This window comes from Dermochelys coriacea, chromosome 14, assembly GCF_009764565.3.
Source record: "Dermochelys coriacea isolate rDerCor1 chromosome 14, rDerCor1.pri.v4, whole genome shotgun sequence".
NCBI classification, from domain to species: Eukaryota; Metazoa; Chordata; order Testudines; family Dermochelyidae; genus Dermochelys; species Dermochelys coriacea.
The window spans coordinates 19,964,360-19,979,019 of NC_050081.1; the positions used below are offsets into that span (position 1 = coordinate 19,964,360).

At 41.2% G+C, this 14,660-nt stretch overlaps 1 protein-coding gene across 6 annotated transcripts in view; it reads left to right on the forward strand.

Annotated features, from left to right (window-relative positions):
• Positions 1-14,660, forward strand: part of TBCD (tubulin folding cofactor D) — a 292,421-nt gene that overhangs the window by 112,651 nt on the left and 165,110 nt on the right. For all 6 annotated transcript variants that reach the window (XR_006275752.1, XM_038372287.2, XM_043497516.1 and 3 more), the window contains exon 15: positions 3,843-3,999. Coding sequence is in view for 5 of the 6 variants with exons in the window: in XM_038372287.2 (XP_038228215.1) it covers positions 3,843-3,999 (157 nt within the window). In the remaining variant the exon portion in view is untranslated. The remainder of the gene's footprint in view (positions 1-3,842; positions 4,000-14,660) is intronic.

The window sequence follows — 14,660 nt, forward strand, 5'->3', positions numbered from 1 at the left end:
ACTGGGAATCAAGAATAGAAGCCAAAACACTTCAGCTACTTTATAGTAAGCTGACACTTCTTCTCTGTTCATAGTTTTATTTATTTATTTTATATTTATAAAACAGACAAAAAAAGCACATATCAAACTCTGGGTGAATATAACGATTATCTAAAGTCACAAATAACCATGAAGATAAAACCAACAGCAGTTTTTACTAAATTGAGAAATAGCTGATACAACCTAACAACAATGTGCATCTTCCTCAAAATTATGCCTTACGCAACTTCCCCATTCACAAAGTACTGCAAGAAGATGAACTTTTTAGTGTACTCTGAAGGTCAACAAATTCAGGCTCTCTTGGACCAAATGCTGTGGCTCTTGGGTGTGGGGTAGGGTGGTGAGCTGCAAGGCTTAGTTGGAGGGGGCTTATGGAGAATACTCTGGTTGTAGTGTCACCATTTTTATAGTGAGTGCGCTCTAGCTTGAGTGCCTTTGCAATATGGCAGAGTGGGAAAGGTGGTATAATAAATAGTCAGGTCCTAGGCCTTTTAAGGCTTTGTAGGTCAAAACAAATACTTTCTGTTTAACTTGGAAACTCACAGACAACAATAAAGCCGGAAGCTTTGGTTTAAATTCACAGTGAGCTGCTCCAGTTAACAAGCCCCTACAGGTAACCCCATCCCAATCTGCCCCCAGAGGTAAGCAAATAATGTCCTGCAGAATACTTTTGGACCATAAATAGCTTTCTGAACCCAGGTTACCTCCCTCCACCTCCAGAACACAACTCATGCTGTCAGGAATCCTCTTATTTCACAGAAACCATTGCCTGAAACCAGCATGGCCTTATAAATGAGATGAACAAGCTGAGAGCAGGACCAGAAACACAACAGGATCCTTTCAAGAATTTTGCCCAAAAACCAGTTGCAGAAACATGGATGGCAATAGGAGCCACTTACCTGTAACCCCGCCCTTCCTGGAGAGTAAAAGAAAGAAGAAAACACTTGGTACGCCTCCTTTGATGTGGGGACTGTACCATTCATTCTCTAAAGCATGCAGTAGTATGACCATACTAAGAAAACAAAAATCCCATTGCTGAAACTCAGAGACTTTGCTAAATAATGCCTTGTGTCTAAATTCCATTTTCTAAGAAAGCCAAATGAGAAGTAGCAAAAGAATCTCCAAAGATGACAGTTAGCTGCTGGTGTCCTAAATTTCTCTGCCAGGCTTTATGCCTGAGGTCCTCCCTATGTGTTAGGATATAGAGGTAGTTGTGGATAACTACACTCCACCTCCACAAGAATTGATCTTCAATATTGAAGATTTCTGTGAAGCCATTCTTGGGAGCTCGGAGGACAGGGACCGAAGTACTAACAACGACAGGCAACACCTGGCTCCACATTTTTCTTATGTCAAACATAAATAGGATTGTCTTTCATCTTTCTTAGTATCTGGCTGAAATGAATATTTGGATGAAAAATAGATATTTAAAGCCTAACTGAGGCAAGATTGCTGTCAGGAAGAGAAAAATGCATTGAAAAATTTATCTCCTTTGTAACCTCTCTCTCTCTCTCTCTCTCTCAAGGGCCTCTGTCCTCACATTGTTACAGTGCAGCTTTGGGTGTTTTTTGTTAGGCTCCGTAGTGCTCTTGGAAGCCCAAATAGCTATGGCAGCAAAAAACCCCACCTGCTTCTATCTGCATTCTATCCTGTCAGGCATATTCTGGTCATGGTTTAGTCCAGGTGATCTGTGCTTTCATGACAATGTTGTTTGTTGCATCTTCTCATATCTTGGAATGAAGTCACACACAATGAAAAAGCTCCAAATTGTACAAAATGCAACTACTCACCAGGCTTCTGTTGTATGCAGAGGCTATCCACTTAATACAGTGAGGGAGGATGAGAAGAGAGGGAAGGAGAAAATGCTAACTATGCTTCTTACCTAAAGTGCTATGAGAGAACTTGTGTGGGTAGATAGAGAATTTTATTTCTGTTTGGCAAATTAAATCCCAGAATTAGTCATAAAATTGTGTTTTGAACAACATGTCTGTCTGTGTCTTTGCTGATATTGTGTATTTTGTTTGAATGTTCATGGTACTGGCAGCTGAAGAAGCAATTTAGATGGATCACAGTATGCGCCTGCTCAGTAGTGTCTGTCTGTCTGTCTGTCTCTCTCTCTCTCTCTCTCTCTCTCTCTCTCTCTCTCTCGTATATCTGGCAGCTGCATAAATGACTTGGATGAAGATCTGTCAATTTCACGTCTGCTGTTGCCACAGAAATATGTTATACAGGAATTACTTGCAGTGTTAATGTGTTTAGTTGTGGAATGTTTAATACAGAATTCCCATAACAGATGGGATCATGGTAATTATTGGTTAAAAAGATCTCATTAACCCACCCCGAAATTGTATGATGTAGTCCTCCAACAAAGGGTACATGAGATACACTTGACCTTGGCTAAAAGGCCAAAAAGCAGAGAGAAATTGATCCTTAGTTGCTGAATGGAACTCTCCATTACCCAGAGTTGTCATGCAAACTGTTCAGAATGTATTCTGTGGTTCTCCGTGGTATTGCTCAATTTGTGGAGTTTGTGGGCAAACTAATTTTTCAGTGAATCTCCTTCCTCATAGTTGTAAACTAGTCAGGGTTATTTAGAGAGATTTAGATCATCTTCAGTACTTCTAAAAGTTTAGGGAAATTAGGGACAATTTTATACGTATGGGTCTAACGTCATTTGGAAGGCAACTTGGAAATTGAGTGTTAATAGGCAGATGTATTTTTAAAATATCAACTATTAAGTGTCATCTCATAAAGATTACTTTGCACTTTACTAAACTCAGTGGTAAATTAGAGACAAAAGGTGGGTGAAGTAATAGCTTTTGAGCTTACCCTGAGTTCTTCAGTGTTAAAAGTCAAGTCAATATTCTATGTACAATGTAGAGCATGCTGTCAAATATGATATGGCCCAAAAATATACCTACAAAACTATGAAAATAGTTCCATTTTAGGCACCTGAAGGCAAAATTTCAGACATGCCATTTTCACTACAGGCAGTGCCAGCTGTAGTTCACTGGTGGTAGTGGAATAGGTGCAGTTGCATGATGTATAGTGCAAGTCTGTCAAAGTGGAGCATGCATATTATTTTGTATTCCATAAGTAAATCTTTTACCTTTCACCACACCTGTCTTTACACTATGGTGTGTGTAGGTTGGGGAAAAAATGTACACATTGTACTTTGAATCTTCAAAGGAAAGTCTAGGATCTAAAGGTTATTGCCAAAGCCATACAGTGTATCAATTTTAGGCCTGAGTGTCCATTTTAATTAATAAAACACATCTGTAAAAAGTTTTATCAACTTTGTCTTTCAGCAATGTAAAAAGACTAGAGAGTCGAGCATTTTATCATTTGAAGCAGCTTTCTGCTGTACTTCCTTATTTTGTTGTTATCCCCTTTCTAACAAGATACTTAGAACAGTGCAAGATATTCCTTATGTGGAGTCACTAACATTTAACCCATGTACCATCTCATAAATCTTTGCTAATCTAGGGTGTTGTCTTCTATGTGCTTTTCAGTATGAGAACAATGAAATACAGTTGAAGGGGATGAGAAAAGAAATGGAGGTTATTAGTCAAGAAACAAAATGCTATGTAAAGTCATAATCCTGCTTTTTTTAAATTTAGTCCTAAAACCACAGCCTCTATCCCCTGAGAACAGCATTCAGTTTGTTCTAATGAACACAGGCAAATATGTACCTTTCCTTATGTCTTTTCATTTAAAACTTATTTTATATTGAATGGCCTTGTGTTTTTGTTTTTTACTGTATGTTCATATTCCTAACTGTTGTGAATTTCTTCACTCCACAGTTGTTCCTGTTATTTTAAAAGCATTGACATATGACGAGAAGCGGGGAGCCTGCAGTGTGGGTTCCAACGTAAGAGATGCAGCATGCTATGTTTGCTGGGCCTTTGCTCGTGCCTATGATCCCTTAGAACTGAAGCCATTTGTTAATCAAATTTCAAGGTGGGTTGCTACAGTGAGAAACTGAGAGAATTCGTTTTTTTTTTCTTTAGGCTATTTACTGTACAGAGAATGGAAGACCGCTAATAGAGATTTCAGAGACTTAAAACATAGGTTAATGTTACAATTATTGTGCATCTAAAACTTTAAGACAATCGTTTAAATATGAAGTAAGGATAATTTGTTAATGTTGTTCAAGAGGAAAACATCTGGTCAGGGGAAGTATTCTCTCCATTAAAAAAAATGCTTTGTTGTAACAGGTGATGTCAATGAGATTAGATGAGCTGTGAAAATTCTCATGTTTTTATCTTTCTATTTGGTGGAACAGATTTGTGGCTGTCCAGAATTTTTTTTTAAAAAGGCATAAAAATTATCTGCTCTTGGTGGTAATAAAAATTATACTGGACATCTTAATCAAGATACAATAGCAGTGTAATGTTTGGTCCTTAGTTCTGGGAGGCCCTCCCTCCATTTTTCCTTTAGATTTTCAGAGTTTAAGGATCATCATTGAAATCTAAATTTTATTTGATTTTTTTCAAAGAACACTGTTAAATCAATTTTTAAGAGGCCGAAATATTTTCTTCTTGTGTGCGGTGACTCATTTTCTTGTATTTCCCTGTCACTACAAAACAAAGGTCAAACCTAAAGAAATCCACAAGCAAAAATTACTGAGGGACTGATGCTGCTTGGTGTGGAGGCTCCTTCCATCTCTCCTGCTTTTCTGCCCAGTCTTCAGCTCTAGGGCAGCGCCACTCCAAAGGACTATGAAACCAGTGTTGCTTCCTCTGCCTCAGATCAAAATGAAGGAGAGGTGGAACCGATATTCTATTCTAAAGTTGGGTTGCAGGTTTGCAGAGTGGTATGGGGTGGAAGCAGTAGCAAGGGGAAAGGCTAAGGCTCAGAGCTGCTTTTTCCCCTTAATTTCTCAGACACTCACTGAGTTCTAGTGATGCAAAGATTTTGCTGCTTAGATGGTAAGGGGCAATCCACTAAGCACTCCATCACAATCAACTTCTAGCTTGCAGCCTGCAGGTGGAGAAGCACTGGTCTAGAAGACTTGGACTCCCGCTCTTAATCTAGTGAGCCGTTTTTAGATCCTTTTGGCTTTTATATACCCATATTTCTTTTGATTCTCCTTTGACCGATCCAGTTAAAAAATTCCTGTGAAGAATAGCTGATGCAGGCTTCTTAAGTAGCCTTTGTGGGACAATTTTTTGCTTTAGATACTAGATGTGGCTTACTTTGGAAAAACTTGTACTGGAATATATTGTCAAAGTATCTGATTGAATTACATAATATGCTCTAGCAATATTTCACTCTTATTTAATTGAAACTGGAGAAATGACAGTCTAGACATAGTAAATCTTACTTAATAGCACTTCATTTATCCATCCACTTCTTAGATACTACATGTTTCAGCCTTAGTCTCTCCCCTTTTTTCAGAAATGTTTAAGAACTGAGCTGTACAGTGTTGTCTTGTGTTACAAAATATTTCTTTTGCAGAATATCCTGTAGAGTTTTCCTACTTGTAACAGGAAGCTTTATCATAAATAATTGTAACTAAATCAAAATTAACAAATAATCGATCAAAGTATGTTGTGCCTTCCAGTTCTTTTGTTTTCATGGAATAGTCCTCTGCCAGTCCAGAGTCACTACAGGAGTGAACTCTGCTCTCTGAGGTTTGGATGGAGAAATGTGCCACCTCCTGTTCCTTAGGGTATATCTGTGCTGCAGCTGAGAGTGAGGTGGATAGACATGCCAGTGGGGCTTGAGCGTGCTAAAAATAGCTTCATGGACATTGCAGCTCTGGCAGAGACTAGGAATAGTCAGCTGATCTCAAGCCCACCCAGTCCCCTACGCTTGAGCTCAGGACACTAACCTGAGTCTCTGCTGGAGCTGCAATAGCCACACACACATTTTTAGCATCCTGGCTCCGAACCTGCTCGTGTGAGTCTGTCTTTCTGGGCTGAGAGGCTCACTCCCAGATGTAGTATAGATGTATCTGTAAAGACCCAGCCCTTGGTGCATAAAATAGACTAGAAACTTCCAGCAGTAGACTAGACATTAGTGCAGCTTTCTTCTTCCACTGCTGGGATTGCTTTTCTGCTGCAACTGTTGCCCTTCCTTCTTTTGCTTTTGTCTTTTTTCTGCCTGACTTGTGAGATTCTCTCCTCCAAGATACAGGTTTTTTCTCCCTGCTGCCCCTGACTGGTGGTTTAGGAGTTCTTTAATGGCTACTCTGCATCATAAGCTTGTAGCAGTAGCTCCTCTTGGCTTGTTGGCAAGTTTCCAGCGCTCCTCATCTATAGCAACAGCTCAAGTAGCTTTTTTTCTTGTCTCCACTGAAGTAACTTTTGACCAGCTGGCATTGGTCTCCAAAAGTACTATTTGCTTCTTTAATTCTAGGCTTCCCTTCGTGGCCCTGGCCTGCTACTACTTGGTACCTTCTCCAGTCACATTAGTCCTTAGGGCTTTGAAGCAGTGGTGCCCAGTTGGGTTTCAGCTTGCCTTCCAGAATTCCAGTGGTTGCTATACTAATGTCCAATTGAAATGAACTTTAGTTGTCATTTCCTCAAATTTATTTCCTTTGCTGAAACACAAGGCAAAGAAAAAAAAATATGTGAAAATTCAGAGATCATAGGGGTCACTGCCTTCTGGATAAGGAAGTTTCACCTTGTTCTGATCTTCTGCTCCTTTAATTTGTAGGATGCTTTTGATGAGGGAAGAGTCTTTGATGAGAGGAGTGCCTATGGGGAAGCCTGATAGTCCAATTCTCATAGATGTTTTCAGGAGGTGGTGAATAAAGCAGTCATCTCCAGAAGGCACTCTTTCAAGCTAAGGAAATCTACAGAGGAGCTGGTCTTTCCCATACCAGGCTCCCAGAGGGAAAACCTTCAGTCCAAGGGGGTTGTATGCAGACCTATGAGGTCCAACTGGACCTGTCATAAATGGTATGTGGTCTAGAAAGACGAGTATGCCAAATTTGCCTCTTAATCTCAAGACCAGACCCAAATAAGCCATCTTTAGTGCCTACAATACTAACACCAAGTCACAATGCAATTATGCTAGCCCAGGCTAACCTCAGCTGAGTGGGAGGAAGCTGAGGAAATTCCTGAGGGTCTGGACTGGTTTGAGCAGTGATAGATTGCACACAAATAGCTATAGACAGAGTTTGCTAGCATAGCTGACAAGTATACTTTAGCTAGTCTAGTTTCGTAATAACATTATGATGAAAGGTTCTTGTAGTTAGATTTGTTAGTGTCTTTTCTGAATATAATAATTTAGTTTGAGCTCTCTCAGAAGTAAAGTTGCCATTCTGAGTAGAAACAGATAATAAAAAATATTCAAGTACAGCATGACACACAGTTTCACCATGACACACAGTCAGCACACTTTGGTTAGGGGCCAGTGCAATGATCACACACTTTTTTTTTCTTTTGTTGTTTTAAATCTAGCCTTAGGTGTGTCGCTGTTTCACTTTAAGAAGAGTCATACTTTTAGCCACAAGCAAATTGTTGGCTAACTTGAAAATGTGAAACTCAGCATCTCAGAACAAAGAACTTGATGTTCATTATGGGTTCAGTTACACAGCAAAAACACGTTCTTTCTCTGTCTCTAAAAATAAGTAGGTAAATTGTTAAAGAAAAAGAACACTGACTAACTTTTTTTTTTTTTTTTTAAAGCACACACTTTAAAATGCTGCACTTGAATCTTTTCAAACATATGAGCCCTGCATCACAAATACTATCGTTCTGGGTAACGAAGGTTGAAAGGTTTCAAATAGCAGCCGTGTTAGTCTGTATCCGCAAAAAGAAAAGGAGTACTTGTGGCACATTAGAGACTAACTATTTGAGCATAAGCTTTTGTGAGCTACAGCTTACTTCATTGGATGCATGCAGTGGAAAATACAGTGGGGAGATTTATATACACAGAGCACATGAAACAATGGGTGTTACCGTACACACTGTAACGAGAGTGATCAGGTAAGGTGAGCTATTACCAGCAGGAGAGAGAAAAAACCTTTTGTAGCGATAATCAAGGTGGGCCATTTCCAGCAGTTGACAAGAACGTGTGAGGAACAGTAGGGAGGAAAATAAACACTGGGCAATAGTTTTACTTTGTTTAATGACACATCCACTCCCAGTCTTTATTCAAGCCTAAGTTAATGGTGTCCAGTTTGCAAATTAATTCCAGTTCAGCAGTCTCTCACTGGAGTCTGTTTTTGAAGTTTTATTGTTGAAGAATTGCCACTTTTAGGTCTGTAATTGAGTGATCAGAGAGATTGAAGTGTTCTCCGACTAGTGTTTGAATGTTAGAATTCTTGACGTCTGATTTGTGTCCATTTATTCTTTTACATAGAGACTGTCTGGTTTGGCCAATGTACATGGCAGAGGGGCATTGCTGGCACATGATGGCATATATCACATTGATAGATGTGCAGGTGAATGAGCCTCTGATGGTATGGCTGATGTTATTAGGCCCTATAACGGTGTCCCCTGAATAGATATGTGGACACAGTTGGCAACGGGCTTTGTTGCAAGGATAGGATCCTGGGTTAGTGTTTTTGTTGTGTGGTGTGTGGTTGCTGGTGAGTATTTGCTTCAGGTTGGGGGGCTATCTGTAAGCAAGGACTGGCCTGTCTCCCAAAATCTGAGAGAGTGATGATCAGGATAGGTTGTAGATCCTTGATGATGCGCTGGAGAGGTTTTAGTTGGGGGCTGAAGGTGATGGCTAGTGGTGGTCTGTTGTTTTCTTTGTTGGGCCTGTCCTGTAGTAGGTAACTTCTGGGTACTCTTCTGGCTCTGTCAATCTGTTTCTTCACTTCAGCAGGTGGGTATTGTAGTTGTAAGAATGCTTGATAGAGATCTTGTAGGTGTTTGTCTCTGTCTGAGGGGTTGGAGCAAATGCGGTTGTATCGTAGAGATTGGCATGAGATGTGGTCTGGATGAAAGCTGGAGTCATGTAGATAAGTATAGCGGTCAGTAGGTTTGTGGTATAGGGTGGTGTTTGTGACCATCGCTTATTAGCACTGTAGGGTCCAGGAAGTAGATCTCTTGTGCGGACTGGTCCAGGCTGAGGTTGATGGTGGGATGGAAATTGTTGAAATCTTGGTGGAATTTCTCAAGGGCTTCTTTTCCACGGGTCCAGATGATGATGATGATGATGTCATCAATGTAGCACAAGTAGAGTAGGGGCGTTAGGGGACAAGAGCTGAGGAAGCGTTGTTCTAAGTCAGCCATAAAAATGTTGGCATACTGTGGGGCCATGCGGGTACCCATCGCAGTGCCGCTGATTTGAAGGTATACATTGTCCCCAAATGTGAAATAGTTATGGATGAGGACAAAGTCACAAAGTTCAGCTACCAGGTTTGCTGTGACATTATCGGGGATACTGTTCCTGACAGCTTGTAGTCCATCTTTGTGTGGAATGTTGGTGTAGAGGGCTTCTACATCCATAGTTGCTAGGATGGTGTTTTCAGGAAGATGACCAATGGATTGTAGTTTCCTCAGGAAGTCAGTGATGTCTCAAAGATAGCTGCAGTGGCACAGGAGCTAGCAAACAGAGCTCTAAACAGGGGAGTTGGAGTGGGAGTTTGAAAGGGGGGGTTTGGATTGTGGTGCTTGTTTGGGGTTTGCTTTTGCTGGGGGGTTGTGGTTTTTTGGTGTGGCTTGTGTTTCCCAGATTAACAGGATTTAGGTGGGAAGGAGATGACAGATACAGAAGCAGCTGTGGGAGTGACTCCTGCAGTGAAAGACACATTGAGGATGACTGGATGTGGAAGCTGTGGTATGTACATGATCCTGGAGGGGGGAACTGGTAAGAGTTTTTTCTGCATGAAATGCCGTCTGATAGAGCTGATGGAGGAAAAGATCCGAGGTTTGGAGATGCAGGTGGAAAGTCTGGTTGAGTTTAGGAAGGGGTTTGAGCAGATGATGGAGCAAAGATATGAGGTATCTGAAGGGAAAAGCTCAGACTCACAGATGGAAGCAGGGCTGGGGAATTTTGAGGAGAGACTGGGTGAGGAAAGTGGTCAGTGGAAACATGTGACTCAAAGAACCAGGCAGAGAAAAAGACGGGCTAGTGAAGGAGAAATAGAGCTTAGGAACAGGTTTGCAGAGTTGGAAAATGAAGAAGGGGCTCAGCAGGTACTTGTTGAAGGTGGAAGGGTAAGGGAGAAGAGAGGCTAGTCCTATAGGAAAAGGGAAAGAGTCAAGGGAGACTACACCAAATATGAGCCCCAGGAGGATACAGGATGGGTTGAAGAGGATTGTAAGGGAAAATAGGAATGGAAAGAACTTGCAGCCAGAGGGAACAGGGGAGAGACTGGAGAATAGCACTGTCACCAGGAAAAGGCAGGTCTATGTGATCGGGGACTCTTTATTGAGAAGAATAGACAGGCCTGTAACTAGAGCTGATCCTGAGATTAGAAGGGTGTGCTGTCTTCTGGGTGCTAAGATACGGGATGTAGACCTGAGGTTGAAAAGGATCCTAAAGGGAGCGGGAAAGAATCCCCTAATTATCCTTCATGTGGGAACAAATGATACAGCCAGATTCTCGCTGGAAAGTATCAAGAGAGACTATGCTAGGCTGGGGAAGACACTTAAGGAAATTGAGGCTCAGGTGATCTTTAGCGGGATCCTTCCTGTTCCTAGAGAAGGGCAACAAAGGTCTGACAAGATTATGACTGTCAACAGATGGCTTAGGCAGTGGTGCTATAAGGAGGGCTTTGGGATGTATGGCCACTGGGAGGCATTCACGGACAGAGGTCAGTTCTCTCGGGATGGACTTCATCTGAGTAGGGAAGGAAATAGACTTCTAGGATTGAGGCTGGCACAACTGATAAAGAGAGCTTTAAACTAGGAATTGGGGGGAGATGGATGGGAGATGTCCAGAAAATCTCCACGCCAGATTTTAGCATTGAGAGGGAAGAAGATGAAGTAAGAAAGGATACAGCCATGGGTAGGAGAATGTATATAAGGAGCGAGGGCGGTGTGGATACTAGTCTAATAGGTTATACTGGCTGCAGAATGACTGTGCCTAATAGGGTACAAAATGTGAGCGAGTCCAAACAGAAAAAATTAAGATGTTTGTACACCAATGCGAGGAGTCTAGGTAACAAAATGGAGGAACTAGAGCTACTGGTGCAGAAAGTGAAACCAGATATTATAGGGATAACAGAAACATGGTGGAATAGTAGTCATGACTGGACTACAGGTATTGAAGGGTATGTGCTGTTTAGGAAAGACAGAAACAAAGGTAAAGGGGGTGGAGTAGCATTGTATATCAATGATGAGTTAGAATGTAAAGAAATAAGAAGCGATGCAATGGATAAGACAGAGTCCGTCTGGGCAAAAATTACATTGGGGAAGAAAACTAGTAAAGCCTCTCCTACGATAGTGCTTGGGGTGTACTATAGACCTCCGGGATCTAATTTGGATATGGATAGAGCTCTTTTTAATGTCTTTAATCAAGTAAATACTAATGGAAACTGTGTGATCATGGGAGACTTTAACTTCCCAGATATAGACTGGAGGACCAGTGCTAGTAAGAATAATAGGGCTCAGATTTTCCTAGATGCGATAGCTGATAGATTCCTTCATCAAGTAGTTGCTGAACCGACTAGAGGGGATGCCATTTTAGATTTAATTTTGGTGAGTAGCGAGGACCTCATAGAAGAAATGGTTGTAGGGGACAATCTTGGCTCAAGTGATCATGAGCTAATTCAGTTCAAATTAAATGGAAGGATTAACAAAAATAAATCTGCAACTAGGGTTTTTGATTTCAAAAGGGCTGACTTTCAAAAATTAAGGAAATTAGTTAGGGAAGTGGATTGGACTGAAGAACTTATGGATCTAAAGGTAGAGGAGGCCCGGGATTACTTTAAATCAAAACTGCAGAAGCTATCGGAAGCCTGTATCCCAAGAAAGGGGAAAAAATTCATAGGAAGGAGTTGTAGACCAAGCTGGATGAGCAAGCATCTTAGAGAGGTGATTATGAAGAAGTAGAAAGCATACAGGGAGTGGAAGATGGGAGGGATCAGCAAGGAAAGCTACCTAATTGAGGTCAGAAGATGTAGGGATAAAGTGAGAGAGGCTAAAAGTCGAGTAGAGTTGGACCTTGCAAAGGGAATTAAAACCAATAATAAAAGGTTCTATAGCCATATAAATAAGAAGAAAACTATGAAGGAAGAAGTGGGGCCGCTTAACACTGAGGATGGAGCGGAGGTTAAAGATAATCTAGGCATGGCCCAATATCTAAACAAATACTTTGCCTCAGTCTTTAATAAGGCTAAAGAGGATCTTGGGGATAATGGTAGCATGACAAATGGGAAGGAGGATATAGAGGTAGATATTACCATATCAGAGGTAGAAGCGAAACTGAAACAGCTTAATGGGACTAAATCGGGGGGCCCAGATAATCTTCATCCAAGAATATTAAAGGAATTGGCACCTGAAATTGCAAGCCCATTAGCAAGAATTTTTAATGAATCTGTAAACTCAGGAATAGTACTGAATGATTGGAGAATTGCTAATATAGTTCCTATTTTTAAGAAAGGAAAAAAAAGTGATCCGGGTAACTACAGGCCAGTTAGTTTGACATCTGTAGTATGCAAGGTCCTGGAAAAAATTTTGAAGGAGAAATTAGTTAAGGACATTGAAGTCAATGGTAAATGGAACAAAATACAACATGGTTTTACAAAAGGTAGATCGTGCCAAACCAATCTAATCTCCTTTTTTGAAAAAGTAACAGATTTTTTAGATAAAGGAAATGCAGTGGATCTAATTTACCTAGATTTCAGTAAGGCATTTGATACCGTGCCACATGGGGAATTATTAGTTAAATTGGAGAAGATGGGGATCAATATGAACATCAGAAGGTGGATAAGGAATTGGTTAAAGGGGAGACTGCAACGGGTCCTACTGAAAGGCGAACTGGCAGGTTGGAGGGAGGTTACCAGTGGAGTTCCTCAGGGATCGGTTTTGGGACCAATCTTATTTAATCTTTTTGTTACTGACCTTGGCACAAAAAGTGGGAGTGTGCTAATAAAGTTTGCAGATGATACAAAGCTGGGAGGTATTGCCAATTCGGAGAAGGATTGGGATATTATACAGGAGGATCTGGATGACCTTGTAAACTGGAGTAATAGTAATAGGATGAAATTTAATAGTGAGAAGTGTAAGGTTATGCATTTAGGGATTAATAACAAGAATTTTAGTTATAAGTTGGGGACACATCAATTAGAAGTAACGGAAGAGGAGAAGGACCTTGGAGTATTGGTTGATCATAGGATGACTATGAGCTGCCAATGTGATATGGCTGTGAAAAAAGCTAATGCGGTTTTGGGATGCATCAGGAGAGGCATTTCCAGTAGGGATAAGGAGGTTTTAGTACCGTTATACAAGGCACTGGTGAGACCTCACCTAGAATACTGTGTGCAGTTCTGGTCTCCCATGTTTAAAAAGGATGAATTCAAACTGGAGCAGGTACAGAGAAGGGCTACTAAGATGATCCGAGGAATGGAAAACTTTTCTTATGAAAGGAGACTTAAGGAGCTTGGCTTGTTTAGCCTAACTAAAAGAAGGTTGAGGGGAGATATGATTGCTCTCTATAAATATATCAGAGGTATAAATATAGGAGAGGGAGAGGTATTATTTAAGCTCAGCACCAATGTGGACCCAAGAACAAATGGGTATAAACTGGCCACCAGGAAGTTTTAGACTTGAAATCAGACGAAGGTTTTTAACCATCAGAGGAGTGAAGTTTTGGAATAACCTTCCAAGGGAAGCAGTGGGGGCAAAAGATCTATCTGGTTTTAAGATTCTACTCAATAAGTTTATGGAGGAGATGGTATGATGGGATAATGGGATTTTGGTAAGTAATTGATCTTTAAATATTCAGGGTAAATAGGCCAAATCCCCTGAGATGGGATATTAGATGGATGGGATCTGATTTACTATAGAAAATTCTTTCCTGGGTATCTGGCTGGTGAATCTTGCCCATGTGCTCAGGGTTTGGCTGATTGCCATGTTTGGGGTCGGGAGGGAGTTTTCCTCCAGGGCAGATTGGAGAGGCCCTGGAGGTTTTTTTGGCCTTCCTCTGTAGCATGGGGCATGGTTGACTGGAGGGAGGCTTCTCTGCTCCTTGAAGTTTTGAACCATGATTTGAGGACTTCAATAGCTCAGACATGGGTGAGGTTTTTCATAGGAGTGGGTGGGTGACATTCTGTGGCCTGCGCTGTGCAGGAGGTCAGACTAGATGATCAGAGTGGTCCCTTCTGACCTTAGTATCTATGAATCTATGAGTGCTGGTAGCGTAGGGCCTGAGGAGGGAGTCTACTTAGCAGACAATCCTGCTCTCAAGGTGCCAGTGCCTGAGATATTGGGGCATCCAGGATTCCGAAGTTTATGGATCTTGGGTAGCAGATAGAATACCCCAGGTCGGGGTTCTAGGGGTGTGTCTGTGCGGATTTGTTCTTGTGCGTTTTCAGGGAGTTTCTTGAGCTGATGGTGTAGTTTCTTTTGGTAACTCTGTGGGATCAGAGGGTAATGGCTTGTAGAATGTGGTGTTGGAGAGCTGCCTAGTAGCCTCTTGTTCATATTCCTACCTATTCATGATGACGACAGCTCCTCCTTTGTCAGCCTTTTTGATTATGATGTCAGAGT